The sequence below is a fragment of the Scardinius erythrophthalmus genome, assembly GCF_964197995.2.
Source record: "Scardinius erythrophthalmus genome assembly, chromosome: 5".
NCBI classification, from domain to species: domain Eukaryota; kingdom Metazoa; phylum Chordata; class Actinopteri; order Cypriniformes; family Leuciscidae; genus Scardinius; species Scardinius erythrophthalmus.
In genome coordinates this window covers 46,776,045-46,792,556 of record NC_138225.1, presented here as the reverse complement: position 1 = coordinate 46,792,556, position 16,512 = coordinate 46,776,045, and the positions used below count along the sequence as shown (strand labels likewise).

The following is a 16,512-nucleotide window of genomic DNA, read 5'->3' as shown; positions in this document are numbered from 1 at the left end:
AAAAAAGTTTGCACAACTTTTTATTCTCATTATATTGTGATTTCTTTAAACGTGACCCTACTTGTTCAAGTTCTTAACCCACATTTTAACACTGCAATGTGATTTAAAATGCAAAATGTCTGAAAATGTTTTACAGGACTTGGTAACATGTTATTATTGTTTTCTCAACTCCATGAAGTGAAATTATGCATTTCAATGCAAAAAAACAGCGTTATCCCGCCTGACTTAAATTGTTACTCGGTATGACACCATATGAGTTAACACATGAATTGTCATTTTTACAACACTTACACATAATAATGTTCATAAATAATTAATGTTTATGTTATGCAATATTTTTCTAAGCAAATTAATTAGGCTGTAAAGAAATACAGATGTGGTTTTCAGTGTGTAAACTGTTACACACAAACTCAGTGTGGTTTCTTCCTAGATTTGGCAAGTATACAAATACATTTAAACAATTTTTGTCATGTTTATGAATATCAAAACAGCACACCTTTTCAACATTAGGTTTAATTTAGTACTGAATTGTACCTTGAACCATTTTATTGATGATCATAGTCACTCTACATCAATATTCATAAATAATGTAAAGGGTTAGAGTATAGGCGATCTTCACTCATTTCACTGAACATCATTTATTTGAACAACAAATTTACAAAAGCATGTAATTGAACAACATAGTTATAAAGAAAAATCTTATTAATGGTTTGAAATACCTTGAATCACTAAATTTCATTAAATGAACACTACATTTTTTATAGACATTGTCTAAAATAACAGAATTTAGAATTAAAGCTGCAAGCAGCATTTAAAGGGGTTCAAGCATTTAAGGCCTTTAAGCACATAAGCATTTAAGACATTAAGTTTTATTTAGCAAGCTTTTAACCACTGAAATAATAGATGGAAAAGTCCATTTACAGCCAATACAGGCAATTTACTAGGAAATATGTGGTTTTCAAAGCTTTTTGACAGTTATAGCGCCACCTATGGTCCGATCTCCATAAAATTTTGCTTTCTTTTTTAAAATGTCACATAGGCTCATCAATTTTCGAGTTTTCCTTTAGGATTTATAGACTTTTTAGCGTATTTTGCCAAGCCCCTTTTCTAAATTACCCTGTTACAGCCACCCAAATGCAAAAGTTCAACTTTTTTTCAATAATTATTGATCTAGAGTGTCCAGAGAATTGTCCTAGACTGGTCTGGTTCTGATCGGGCAAAAAACCTAGGACTAGTTCGCAAAAGTAGGTTTTTAAACATATTCACGAATATTTAATGAACGGTTTGATTGACAGCAGTGGTTCTTGAGGCAAAGTTGTTCAGCATGAGGAGATCTATCAAATGATATGCATATTGTGTGGGTGTGTGCAACACCACGTGATTACAGAGCCGTAAAACTCGTTAGCGCCAACTAGTGGCTGATTTCTTTCAAAATTCTTACATACCTCTAGGGCCATGAGTCGAACATGCCCATCAAGCAAAAAAAAAAAAAAAAAATTGCATGTTGATGTCACTAGAGTGGATGGCCTGTTCTTAAAGGGGCGGATTCCACAATATTACAGGTTGGACAATAATTAAATGCAATTGTAATTAAATGTTATTATGAATTATATAATTTGCTAATATTCGACTAAACAATGTTAATGATATGTTAATATCACAATTTGAATGGAAATGATACAAATTAAAGCTGAAAACTGTATAAGAATATATTGTCAAACACATGCCATCCAAGATAACGGATGACATTATGGGCTAACAGAAAATAACTGTTATCCTATATGACAAAATTGTTATCCGGTATGACAAAACTCAGTTTAAATCTTAATCAGGCAGTATTTTTGGCTACCTATAGAAATCTGCAACCTTTACCTTCAACTTCCAAATATGTAAATTCATGCTAAATAAACATATTTACATAAAATCCACATTATATATGTTATTTTAGCGTTATCCCATATGACACAGGATTTTACTACATAGTGTGCTAGTGAGGAAAAAGGGTTAGTTAAACACATTTTATGAAAGACATACTTACCTTTCACCATTTTGTGGGGGCCCTTTAGGGTCTTCCTGATTGTGTAACATGCTGTCTCACATCGTGTCAAAATAAAATTCACAATAAAATTGCTCCAGTTTGCTTGTTATCCCGTATGACATTGGCTAACAGCCAGTTTTGGGACAGAATGCTCCAAAGCATAACAATTAACTGGATGTCATATTCTTTGTAATATTTAAATATATTGTTGTCAAGACTCATACAATAATGCCTGTGGCAGAGATGTTAGGGTTTATTAGATTTTTTACAGTTTGTTTGGCTTTTTTGTATGTCACTCTAAGGTCCGGACAGTTATCCGGTATGACATTATGTGACTATAATGTCTAATAATTCTTACACTTTGTAATACCCTCAATATATGTTCATATCATTTGATAAACAGAGATCAATAGATTCAATAAATGTGCTTTTTATTAAACATTTCCTTATTTTGACTTCATAAAGGGGTTTGGACATCAAAATTGCTCATCATATCATTGGGCCTTACACCTGGTCACATAAATGTGTTTTTGCGAAACGGATTTAAATCCGATCTTCAATTCTCGCGCTATATGCAGATTTAATGGAGTGCACGTCACCGAAAGCAACAGATATGAGCTGCATTTTATTGATCATCAGCTAAAATTTCAAAATCAAAGACCGCAATAAGAGAGAGCAGTAACAGTCCTGGTAAGATCATTTAATTTCTTTACTTTTAATGATGATGATTGTGTGTTAAGCGTCTGCGACTTACTTTCACTTTGATTTGCAATAGTTCGCACGTTGGCTTAATGAATATATGCACAGCTTCTCATCTGCGGTGATGCGTGTTCCAGTAGCGTCGTCATATCTGGCTATAACATTACATATAGACTATAACATGCTCTCACACATTTTTATTTATTTATTTTTTACCATTTTTGGGAGGAGTACAATTTACATATGTGGTTTCAACAACCAGATGCATTTACACTTGTCCAGTTTCGTCTGGAATGCAGCTCAGACCTCCTCCTGAAGTGGTTTGAGCGATCGGATTCAAATCCGTCTTGAATGCGTTTCGGAGGGCATTTACATCGGATAGCTATCCGATCTGAGAAAACGCATTTAGTGGCCAGGTGTAAACAGCCCCCATGACAAAAACATACGCACGAAAGCAGAAAACAAGCGCTGGTTGGCCTCTCACGTCCAAATTTGAAGAAATGGTGGTGGGAAGTGACGTATGCCGCAAAGCAGTCGAATTTTGTAGTTCTTTTTGTGCTCGGGTTACTACCCGAACCCAGAAGTTACGCAGTGCCAGTAAAAGCGATACAGACCCCGTCAGGCTATGGCAGACATGTCATTCGACCTATTGTAAGTCAATGTACCATCACAAGGGTCTTGGAAATATATTATGAAGGTTGGAAAGCTACATAGTGTTCCTTTAAAGCTGAAGCATGTAATTTCTGCGCTACCAGTGTTCTGAAACGGAATTGAAAAAGAAAAATAGTTTTTAAAACGATTTTTAAACAATCCCCCAACTGCCATTGGTCAGCCAAAAAGGTGATCCCGCCCTAAACGCACACCATTGGTTGAGCTAATGTTGCTTTGCTGGCTGTTTTTTATAGCACCAGAGACACAGTATTTATATTTTTGGGGGGATCAAGCTACTAATGGTTTACTTACAGTTCTCTGCATATTAAGCTGTGATAAGAGAAAATAGATTAACCCTATAAAGCATACTGTATCACATTTGATAAGCAAATTTCGAAGGCCTCTAAACTATCAACGTGATCAAAACTTTGCTGAAAAACCTGTTGTACACAATCTACTACATGTCTTCTGTCATCTGATTGATAGTTCATATTTTATCAGCAAGTAAAAGGGCTTTTAGTAAAATTCTATTCCGTCTCCCTTCAGGTCGTGGTTCACGTCTTTTTGCTGTGAAATCTCTACTGTTTTTTATAAAGTATAATGTAAGGAATTTCATATTGAAATATTACTATATTGGAACACTGGAAAACTTGCTGACTAAAGCAACTTAGGTTTACTTGATTATCCATGCATACAAGGTAAAATGAGTATCAAATATGATACATCAGACTTTTGAGGAATTGCATTGCATTATATGATTTGCCCCCACAATGAACTATAGAGTTTTGATCATAAAATTATAATAATTTTATAAGATATTTTTTATAACTGATATTTGTGCATTAATATCCTGCTATACTATTATAAAGATTTCATTGATTTATATTACAACAAGCTATTAGAATTTCATCTTTTATTTTGGTCATATAAATATAAAAAACTGCAACAAATTGTATATTGCATATTCTCGCTCATAAAATGTAGGTTTTTTTTCCTTCTCAATTATGAGCTCCATATTCTCCTATATCATACTATATAAGCCATAAAAGCCTGATGTATCAAATATGATACTCAACAAAAAAAACATGTATGCAAACTGTTTTAGATTTTTTTAGATTGTGTCTAAAGGTTCAATAAACAGTTTCATTTCAGAAAAAAAAACATTATATGTCAAACTTTAAAGGGTTAAAAATTACACACATCAGCTCTACACACTTTCTCTATCAATATGCATTTATTGCAATTATTGTATAGTGGTATGGCTGTGAATTGTGCACTGTGAGCTCACCATATCTGCTGTTGAAGAGGATCTGAACACATTCTCGAAGGGTGTTGATATCCTCGGTCTCCCTGATGAACGAGTCCCATTTTTCTGTGCATGCAATACAAAACAAAATTGTATCATGTAACAATCTTTCATATGTTCCCTGACTGTTAACATTTTCTGAAATGTGTTTGGGTACATTGAGGTTTTCCTCTGTTCTTTTAGACATAGGAGACAATTAAGGCAGGTCCTGACTCTCTGCAGTGCCTGAAGATTTCACGCTGATCTTTAGAGAGGAACAGACTTCGGTAGCCCAGGTGACCTGGACAAACTCCCATTACTACTGCTCACTCTGCCAAAACCAGCCCTCTTTATGTCTCATTCGCCTGGAGCCATATCTAAACAAATACCACCGATATATAAAGAATACTTTGTGGATCATTAGATATGATTGATTTATTTACAGGGAGTTTAAATTATACATTAGCTGTGTTTTCTTACTGGAAGGAATTCTGTTGTTGTTTAATCACTGAATCATTCCAAACCCATATGCTGTTATTTTCTGAAGAATCGTCATGCTGCTTTTTTATAAACTAGACAACAGTTTATTAGTAAGCGTGTCAACATGTCAAGCTTCAAAAAAAGACTCATTTGCTATCAACTCTCTGAAATGGACTACAAAAATGTTTTATTTGTCTTAAATACACCAGACTTAACAGTTTTATTCTGTATTCTGAGAGTTTGAAAGTGGCTTTACCCAATGTTCAGATTTCTTTTCTAGAAATGTATGCAAATGAGTGCATATTTAATTAGATAATGCCTCATTTGTATTTTTGAACATATTAACATATTAATCATATGGTGTAGTATGTGAGTATGGTGAGAGTATTTACCTGTAATGTCTTGCTTTAAAAAGGATGGTGATCTTGTGTCATTTATGTCTGTTACCTATATATATATATATATATATATATATATATATATATATATATATATATATATATATAGCAATAGTGAAAAGGAAGATTATCGGGGAATAATAACTAAAAAAAAAATATTTTCCATTGTCACATGTAAAGTTATCAAATGGCTTCATAAGACTTTAAACATAGTGATTTCTTTTCTGTCTTTTCAGAACACTATGAAATATTGATATATATATATAAAAAGCTACATTGACATTCTTCAAAAGTTCTCCTTTTATGTGCCACTGAAAATATAGCATCATACAAGTTTTGGAATGGCATGAGGGTGAATAAATAATTTTTAAGTGAACTATCACTTTATAGTGTTGTGAGAAGATTCCTTGCCTTTGTATTTTGGGGTGGAAACTAACTTGGTATTCATCCTGTTCTAGCTCTGTTAGACACACTGCTTGGGACCCCATAAAACCCACTGAAATGAAGGCCAGCTTGTCCTTGGCCAGACGCTGTAATGGCGAGTACAGTCTGTCGCCCACCTGATTTTTCATGCACTATGGAGAACAGAAGGCGCTTGGAGACATGGATGCTGGGAGGGCTCTGGGTAAGATCCGCTGCCAGCCCTATTCGTTCGCCTGGAAGAGACACACACAGAGTCAAGTACTTAAAAAAGAAGAATATCCACATGGTTCAGCATCTACACGTGTGATATCACTCATCATAAGTGCAACAGTGATTCATTTCCATAGAAAGGTAGTGGAAGCCAGTGTATATAGAAAGACAACAGGAGGCTCTAACCATTGTCAGCACATTCCTTGGCCTGAACCGCTTTCTCCTCAGCGGACGCCCACATGCCCAGCCGCTCTTTACCAACGCAGTGCAGTGATGTGGGCTTCAGGTCCAGCTTGCTGTCTGGGTGGGGCTGGGAGGACATGGGCATGCCGTACAGGAAGCTGGAGAGCATGGAGTTGCTAGCAGACACTTCCTGCACGGAGGGTTTGACGGAGGCGTGGTTGCTTACGCTCTTTGAGGTCGAAGATTGATGGTTGACTTCCGGACAGGATTTGGCATCCCGAGAGGGTTCCTCTGGTGTTCTATTAAAATACACACACAAAATGAACGTCATTTAATATCATCAAACAATGATTTTACTTTTTTGAATGAAAGCAGCCATTCATATGATTTACTCAAAATACAACCCACCTGACAATAGATTCAGTTATTATAATGTAAAACACACACATATATAATATCTATACTTTATATAAAAGACATGCATTATGTGTGTATATATATATATATATATATATATATATATATATTAGAGGTGGGCATAGATTAATTTTTTTAATCTAGATTAATCTAGATTAATTTTGAAATTAATCTAGATTAATCTAGATTAAAATGGCTCATTTGAATTCTGCCGAAGGCATTTAGAATATGTGTGCTACCCAAATAATGACTATAAAAGTAAGTCTTTGAGAACGGGTTTCTCAAGCCAGGTGGCGCATTAGACCAGGGGCTCATCTCCTGTTTCCAAAATGCATCACAAACTGCTTGAGAAAGCTGTTCTACTCATAGACTGTAAAAAGTTACTACTGTACTGTTACCGTCCGTAGGCAACATTAGGTAGGCCTATGTTATTATCAACTACTATAGGCTATCAATTAGGGATGGGCGATATGGCCTAAAATCCATATTGTGATATACATTGCAGCCTCTTGTGATAACGATATTATAGTTACACAGACCCTGCTAAACAACTGCTAAAGGTTTTTTTTTTTTTTTTTTTTTTAAGGGTGCATGTAGTTTTGAGAACATATATTGTGCAAAACTGTAAGTATACAACATAATTTTGCAGATAAATAAAATTTAAGTACACTAGCTGCAGAGACTTGAGTAGGTCTAATGTTTATTATGGCTTGGAGCTTATGAAACCCCAAATTTAAAATTAGAATATTCTAACTGATGTCTTTTCAGTTAAAAAGAAACACAACAACGATTCTTTAAATCGGGCGCAGACAGAGATTATGTTCTACACCACTCAGATATATTGGGAATAATACGCGCGCGCTGGTATTCAGTGATATGTTTCGTTTTGAATTTGAGGTGGTAGAACGGATTAGTCGTGTTACCTTACCGAACTGTTACACCACACAGTCTACGTCGGACGGCTTAAATCCGAACCAAGTCCAAATAATGAATGTTGCACCGATCTTTTACACCAGCTTTCACTTTCAGCCGTGTTTACTTAAGATGACGACGAATATGATGCGTTGCAGCCGGGTGTACCTCGCGGCCGCGGGTAGATTGCGTCGTCATAGCTTGTGTAGCTTGAGCCAGCTCCCAACCATACTTATAGATTAACGGCGATATTTTTTTTATCGCGCGATAAGAGTCTCGCTGCGTTAACGCCGATAACGGCCCACCACTAATATATATATATATATAACATAAAAATACAGTAGAAAATAGTAATTTTGTGAAATATTATTACAATTTAGAATAACTGTTATCTATTTGATTATATTTTAAAATGTAATGTATTCCTGTGATGGTAAAGCTGAATTTTCAGCATCATTACTCATATTAATCATTCTAATATGCTGATTGGGAGATCAAGAAACATTTATTATTATTATACAATTTAAAAACTGCTTAATATTTTTGTGAAAACCATGCTACAGAATTATTGGATAAAAAGAAAGTTCAAAATAACAGCATTTACTTAAAGGTATAGCGGAGGATTTTCTTTTTCCGGGTGGATCATCAAGACTATTGGTCCTCCTAAGTGTCAATCATTCTGGTGATATGTTTACGTAAGGCCGTCGTACGTGCTCGTGCACACGATTCACACGATGGCGTGCGCTCAAAACACAGGTTGGGCTTCCCACTGATGCCTCAGTCACGAAGTTTCTACTTGACAGGTAAAGTTTGGCATGCTATTTGGAGAAATCCATTTAAAATCACTGCTAGTTAAAGTTAATGTAAGCTATAATTAGCTCGTGCATGCTTTCTCGTGCACACGTTTAATAGCAGGTAGAGTGTTGCGCATGTGCATTTTTTCAAAAAGTGGAGAGGGCGGTTCTTTTCTAAAATTCGGGAAAATCCTCCGCTATACCTTTAAAATATATATTTTTGCAATTATGTAAAAATCTTTACTGTCACTTTTTAACAATTTAGTGCATCCTAGATTAATATAAAAAAATCATACTTTGGAGTATGTAGATTATTTCCATTTTGTCAGCACATTTTGTCATTTTACTTTTTCATTCCTCTTGTTATTTTTGTTGCTTTTATCCATTTCCTTGTTCTCTGACAGCAATAACCTCTATCTAAAATGGTAAGAGATACCTGACCAAATGATTTTATCTTGTTTTGTGAGGTTTTACAGAAAAGAAAATCACATACCCTGTGAAAAAAAAGTTAAATCGTCATAGTTTAAATTTTTATGTAAAGGAGTTCAAAGAGATGCATTTTTTCCATTTAATTTTACAATCTTTTGTGCAGAAAAAAAACAGGCATTTGCATTCTTTCCAGTGTATTATAAAAAAAAATCAACTAGAAGACTGACCTTTTGACTATGAAGCGGATGCGGTTGCTCTGCTCTAAGATCTTCATTAAGGTCTTGGTGTCATATTCCGAAGGCTTTCTCAAAGTCACACCATCAGGCAGGCCGTAGACAACCACTGAGCTGGGATCCTTGAGAATCCAGTCATAAGGCACAGGGACCAGGCTGCTCTTCCCAACAGCCTCACCTGAAACATTACATTTAAGTGGATAATGATGTTTTTGCTTTAGTGCCGAATAATTTACATCCCTTTTTTGCGTTTCATCTCATAAAAATGTGAAGAAAACCCTAATCAACTACTATCAACTTACTATAAAGCACGCTGAACACCTCCTCCACCATCTTCCTCAGGACGAAGATGTTGGAATGAGTGTCTGTTAAGGCTCTCTGTCTGCCCTGCTGCCCGCAGTCTTTGCCAGTCCTGCTGCAGTCCACATCAGGAACTTTGGCGTGGGAATTCATGGAAGTTAATGCTTGCAGACAGGACACTTCTGTAGAAAATAAATCTGTTATTTCTGAGGAAACAGCACAACTAGCCTCGTCCTGTACTGTTATATGCGGATTGCATACACAACCGTTCAAAAGTTTGGGAAAATACAGTACAGTAGAAACAGTAATATTCTGAAATATGATTACAATTTAAAATAATTATTTATTCAAATTGATTTAAAATAGAAATCTTTTGTAACATTACAAACATCATTACTGTTACTTTTGATCAATTTAATGCATCCTAACTTGCAGAATGAAAAAACTAAATTCCTTCAAAAACAAACAGGAACCCTAAACATTTGAACAGTAGTATAGGTTATAAATCTTCATGACAATATTGCCTCTGCAGGGGTAAAAATATGATATAAGATGCACATTTTTATATATTTATTTTATAAATTATATGTTAACTTTTGAGATTATTCAAATGTGTTATACACCTTAAATTTTTTAACAGTAAAACATTTATCTGATTTGACATTCCAACTGTTTCATTCTGGTGGCAAGACCAATGTGAAAAGAAACTTTCATTCTATAATAGTTACATTTTTCAATGAATCAAGTGTGCCGAACCGTGGGGCCCGGTCCATACGGATCACGGATCAACTACGATCCATTACACCCCTAACGGTTACATTGTAATTGCCAAGACAATTTGCCATGAAAACCATACACATGTATTAAGAAAGCAAAAAGGGTCAATTTTGGATTTGATGTTGACTCACTGCAGAACTTGTGAAAGTCTGTCTGTATCTCCTTTCTGGAGTTTAGGAAGATTCTTCCCTTCTCTGTTCCCACGGCGATCACGCTGTCCTCGTGCACAGTGACACAGGCCACCTCAGCATTCAGTTTAGACATGGCAGTGCACTGCAAACACAATTTGATTCAAGTCATCCAGCACAAATAAGCTGCATAATACTCTAACTGTAAGTATCTTTAAACAGTCTTACCACAGAGTCCAGAGCAGACACTAGGCTGGTGAGGATCTCTTGTCTGGCTGACACTTGGGGAACTTTGAGCTCTGGTCGAGAGTTGGTCCTCATCCCATCACAGCCCAGCTTCCGTATCTGTGCCATTCTTCTGAGGGAAAGACACGGAATGAAATGCAGGTCTATAACACTACATCAAATATAAACTTAATTACTCACTAAATCACACATAACAGCTGTTGCGCCAAAAGTTGTTCAAAAACAGATACCATATTTAATTTGACAAATAAATTGATGCCGTAAGTAAGCGACAGATGTACAATCTACAAAATAACGGTCAAAACAAAGCATCTCTTGCTATTGAGTTGACCTGAACAGTAGGATACACAGAAAAACAAATAGTCAGCGCATTCATTCAGTGTAGTCGGATTCACAAACATATGACTCACGTCAGTAAACATTTCAATATGCAGATTTGGTGCACATTATTATTATCAAGGTTCTGCTGCTTCACATTTTTGAGGAAACATGATTTTAAAAAAAATCAGGCATCTTTTCAGGAGTTTTAAACAGCACTCTTTTGTAACATCATAAATATAAGTCTTTAGGCACAACACGTTGCTAATTTATATATTTTCTTTTAGTTTGCCAGTAGGAAAGTTTTAACTCTTTGCACATATTATAAAATCTGAATTTTAAAAAAGCTTTTAAGGAAATTTTAGAATAATGTGTTCTATGTAACATGGTTTGTTGTTTGTTTGCTTGTTTATTTGTATGTATGTAATTAATATTAGCCTTTTCTGGGTTTGTGTCACATATTGAAATGAACTGTATGTACTAGAGGTCCTACAACAGATGGGATGGCCCACGCAGAGGTCTGATCTCACCGTCATCAAATCTGTCAGATTATATGAGGAGACAGAAGCAGCAAAGTCTAAATCCACAGAAGAACTGTGGCAACTTCTCCATCCTACCTGCAGACTACCCGTAAATACTGTAAATAGCGTACCAAGGATTGATTTAATAGAAGTTTATTAATAAATAAGATCTATCATGGCATTGTTTTGGAAACCATCTTCACTTTACTGCATTTTAGCCCAAAAAACATTTCACAGTACTGCAGTTTGTAAGTAGACTTCTGTATAGTACTGTATGCAAACTAGATGAGTTACAATCTGCAAAGGGGTAATAATGTTTTATTAACAGTTTTAGTGATTTTTTAAGTGATTTTTCACTATTATTTACAATGGGATCTGCATTTACTGTGTGTTAAGACATGAGATTAATTTTTTTCAGTTTAACGTGTTAAAAATATTTAACACAGTTACCCCAGCATTAGGTTTTTTGTTTTTTTAAGCACGACAAGACCCTTAGCGTTGAGTCCTCATATATATTAAAGGTACAGCTAAATGTGACATTTATTACAATTGGTTTATGTGAAGATTGTTTTAAGTTCATTTATATTAAATTAAAAGTTGTTATATTTTTAAAGCCTACTAAATGTTAAAATTGATAGCTTTCAATTGTACTGTAATGTTAAATGGCCATGATTAATGGCTAAAATAAAGAGGGGGGGGGGGGGGCATTTAAAAGAGACGATCAGTGTCAATATCAGTGTCATAGTGCTTAGTAAAAAGATGCCATTTTGTGCATCAAAACCACTTAGTTCGCCTCCAGTCAGGTTAGTGAACTTTGTTCAACGTGTTGGTTTTGACAGACATTTTTTATGCACACACTAGAACTACACATTCTGATTCTGACATTCCTGGTTTGAATACTTTCAATCATTTTCTATTCTTGACTGATCTATTTTTCATAATTTTGGCAGTAGATGTGTTGTGTTCACACGATTGACGGGGTACGATTTAATCAGAGGCTCTGTTCTTTCTTTTGATACATTCATTGCATTTTCAAATATTCTCAACAAAATATTCTGGGGTTCATGAAACTTTTGTGAAAATGATCAAAAATGCTGGCGGTGGCTGGCAACTTTTTTCAAAAACGCCTGCGGGGAAAGAGTTAAACGACTGATCTTGAGATGAGTCCCTGTAGCCGTCCAATTTGACTCTCATATATGCTGATGTAATATATTTTAAACTTGACAGGAGACTTTTATAAAATGTAGGCTAGTTTGATCATTGATCAAGACAATAATCAAAGTTTGATAAAATAATGTTTAATTTTCCAATAAAATATAATACATTGTTACCTGATTTGGTATATTTAAAGTGCTGGTCATAATTATTTGCCCCCTTGGTAAATATGATAAATATGATCAAAGATGGCTGTAAAAAATAAATCTGCATTGTTAATCCTTTTGATATTTTATTAAAATATCAATTAGCAAAAATCTAACCTTTCATTGAAGTAAAATAATTGAAAGTGGGGGGAAAATCACATTATGAAATAAATGTTTTTCTCCAAAACACATTGGGAACAATTATTTGCCCCCTTTTATTAGCCTAAATACTTTTTGCAACCTCCTTTTTCCAAGATAACAGCTCTGAGTTTTCTCCCATAATGCCTGATGAGTTTGGAGAACACCTGACAAGAGATCAGAGACCATTCCTCCAAACAAAATCTCTCCAAATCCTTCAGATTCCCAGATCCATGTTGGCGCTTCTCCTCTTCAGTTCAGCCCACTCATTTTCTATAGGATTCAGGTCTGGGGACTGGGATAGCCATTGCAGATGCTTGGTTTTGTGACCCATTTTTGTGTTGATTTTGATGATTGTTTTTGGATCACTGTCCTGATAGATATAGCAGAGTATTTTATTTTACACATGGGGTACTTTTTTATCCCTGTATGAGCCAAAGTGTTTGCTGTCAAAAAGCTCTTTTTTGTTTGTTTCATCTGTCCATAGAACGTTTGAAAAGTAACTGACACGACTGGAACTTCAAACGGGACGGGTTAGGTCAGATGAGCTTTTTTGGCAGCAAACACTTAAATATGGGTTTGGTTCAAAAATTACACATACCCCATGTGTAAAATGAAATACTCTGCTGTATCTTTAATGTTGTGGGCCTAATTTTCTGCCTGAGGTCCTAGACATCTTGTTCAGATACAATACCAACAGATAAAAAAATCAAAACCTGACGGTGACGGGCTCTGCTAGAAATCTTATAACGGGCCATGTGTGGACCTTCCAACAGGTGATCCAAAAACAAACATCAAGACCAAAACAAAAATGGGTCACTGAGCACAAAACCAAGCATCTGCAATGGCCATCACAGTCCCTGACCTGAACCCTATAGAAAATGAGTGGGCTGAACTGAAGAGGAGAAGCGCCAACATGGATCTGGGAATCTGAAGGATTTGGAGAGATTCTGAATGGAGGAATGGTCTCTGATCTCTTGTCAGGTGTTCTCCAAACTCATCAGCCATTATAGGAAAAGACTCAGAGCTGTTATCTTGGAAAAAGGAGGGTTGCAAAAAGTATTTAATAAAAGGGGGCAAATAATTGTTCCCAATGTGTTTTGGAGAAAAACATTTATTTCATAATGTGATTTTCCCCCCACTTTCAATTATTTTACTTCAATGAAAGGTTATATTTTTGCTAACTGATATTTTAATAAAATATCAAAAGGATTAACAATGCAGATTTTTACAGCCATCTTTGATCATATTTATCAAGGGGGCAAATAATTATGACCAGCACTTTAAATATACCAAATCAGGTAACAATGTATCATATTTTATTGGAAAATTAAACAATATTTTATCAAACTTTGATTATTGTCTTGATCAATGATCAAACTACATTTTAAAGTCTCCTGTCATGTTTAAAATATATTGCATCAGCATATATGAGAGTTATTCAATTATTTTACTTCAATAAAAGGTCAGATTTTTGCATTTATTAAAAATAAAATATAAAAAGGATCAACAATGCAGATTTATTTTTTACAGCCATCTTTGATCCAAAGGGGGCAAATAATTCTGACCAGCACTGTAATTACCCCTTAGCAGATTAATAGTGTTATAATTATATGCAAAAACAAACCTTTTTTTTAATAAACTAAAAAGAGTAGGCCTAGAAAGGTTTTAAGTTCCCCAGTAACTTTTTAAAATATTTTCGGCTGTACAAAACGTATTGAAGGATGGAAAAACCTATAAGAAGCTTTGGGAAGTGATAGTAATACCCTCTCCTGTGCTAATACACCAAAATCCGTCACACACATGTGAAAGTAGCTAATTACGATAAGCCTTTGTCAACCAATTAAAGCTAGCTCAGATTATTGCCTTAAAACCCTTCATCCTTAATTTGTTCTCCTTGGAAGCAAGACAGGGCCTGGAAGCATGAGACCCCTAAAGTGAAGTACTTTACCCGTCCCTCTCGACAGACGTCCCCCTGACGCCTCCAATCTCGATTTCAGCCACGTCGTCTCTAAACTACATAAACTTGAGTACGGACGAGACTGGGTTTAAATATGAGCGCTAACGAAAGACAGTCTACAGATGAAAAACAAACAAAAACAACAGGGATGACAAATGTGAGCTGTAAAACAAATAAATAAATAAATAAATAACGCAATCCTAATTCCGGGCCTTGTGTTCACATGGCAACCACAATCCGTTTCCTTGGAAACTAATCTCGAGGCATGTGAACAATGCAGCTCTGGCCTTTAATCTCTCCAGACACTGGGAGCCATTATCCCAGCCTCCGGGCAAAGCCAAAACCACAGACTGCACAGAGGGAGCCCAGTACTACTATTAGTCGTCTGAAAACCTCCTATAAATCCTGCTACAAGGCAAAGCCGGATGCCTCTGCCTGAGTGTAATATTACGTACAACACTGAAACAACAACAGCAGCACCTTGTTATCTCTAGTTCGCTTTCCGATTCATTCAAATAGCCAAATCTAAAGGCCTGTTCACACCAAGAATCACCAAGGATAACTATAATAGCGTCCTCACCAGTGGACGATATCGTTGTGCTTATTCTCACGCACGCTGCAGTTATATCGTCTAGCGCTTTAAATGCTCGAGCTCTTTAAAGTAGGATGGATTCTGATTGGCTGTCAAAGTTTTTATTGTTCGTAGGGCTGGGCGATATGGCCAAAAAAAAAAAAATCACGATAATTTTTTTTATATCAGTCGATATCGATAATTATCACGATAGAAGTCAAATCTTTATTTCTTTCAAGTTTAAAGGCAGATTTTGCTCCTAAGTGAAAGTTGTAGAAACCAGAGCGTTAACTGTGGTTTTAAACTACTCTTTATTGTCAGAACATTACAAAACACTTCACCAAACAGGTGAACATTTCACAAATCTAAGGTAGAACATTCAAACATTAGTCATTTTTCCTTAACAAAATAAATATATGTATTGGGCAATTTCTTACTTTCTGCATGTGCTAATTTTTTTGGTAAAATAGAATATTCTGACAGTTTGAGTTTTATTAAACTTAACCATTGGTCATCCAGTATCATGCATTTAGATCATGATAACAACAGATGAAACCAGGCATACCCTGTAGCACCTCACTATCATGGCAAAATGTAACTTTATGGTTTCTATGGTATTTGTATGAAAAACAGTAGCCTGAATACATTATTAAATAGGCTACTGTAATTATATTCCATTAGTCCTTTAATACATTGCCTGCATTAATAATATAATACAATTCAATATGTATATCCCACATTTCATGGTGTGGTTAATATTACTAGGCTAACGTTACAGTAAATCCATGGTAAATGATGGGAATTTGTAGACGTTGCGTATCGTTGCGCACAGTGTTTCTCCTGTTTGTCAGCGCTGTTTCATCTGCCTTTAAACTGGTTTAAATCACTGAGACATTTGTGTTCCTCGCTGAATTCAAGCGCTTCTCACTGAATTTCGTCACCGAGAGCGATCAGAGTAAACGCATCTGCTCTAGTGAGCTCGCGCTGCGCTGCCGTTTGGACTTTGAGCCGAGCGGATTAATGGTCCGTGTGGCGCGCGG

At 35.5% G+C, this 16,512-nt stretch overlaps 1 protein-coding gene across 9 annotated transcripts in view; it reads right to left on the bottom strand.

Moving 5' to 3' along the window:
• The window catches only part of gtf2ird1 (GTF2I repeat domain containing 1), a 34,965-nt gene that overhangs the window by 13,232 nt on the left and 5,221 nt on the right, over nucleotides 1-16,512 (bottom strand). For 5 of the 9 annotated variants that reach the window (XM_081366500.1, XM_081366504.1, XM_081366499.1 and 2 more), the window contains exons 2-8: nucleotides 10,586-10,715; nucleotides 10,361-10,502; nucleotides 9,455-9,634; nucleotides 9,147-9,330; nucleotides 6,371-6,666; nucleotides 6,112-6,207; nucleotides 4,677-4,760 (exon numbers count right to left, since the gene is read on the bottom strand). In XM_081366500.1, the coding sequence (XP_081222626.1) occupies nucleotides 4,677-4,760; nucleotides 6,112-6,207; nucleotides 6,371-6,666; nucleotides 9,147-9,330; nucleotides 9,455-9,634; nucleotides 10,361-10,502; nucleotides 10,586-10,711 (1,108 nt within the window). In that variant the 5' untranslated portion in view covers nucleotides 10,712-10,715. The remainder of the gene's footprint in view (nucleotides 1-4,676; nucleotides 4,761-6,111; nucleotides 6,208-6,370; nucleotides 6,667-9,146; nucleotides 9,331-9,454; nucleotides 9,635-10,360; nucleotides 10,503-10,585; nucleotides 10,716-16,512) is intronic. The other 4 variants (XM_081366505.1, XM_081366501.1, XM_081366498.1 and 1 more) reach the window with 1 other exon arrangement.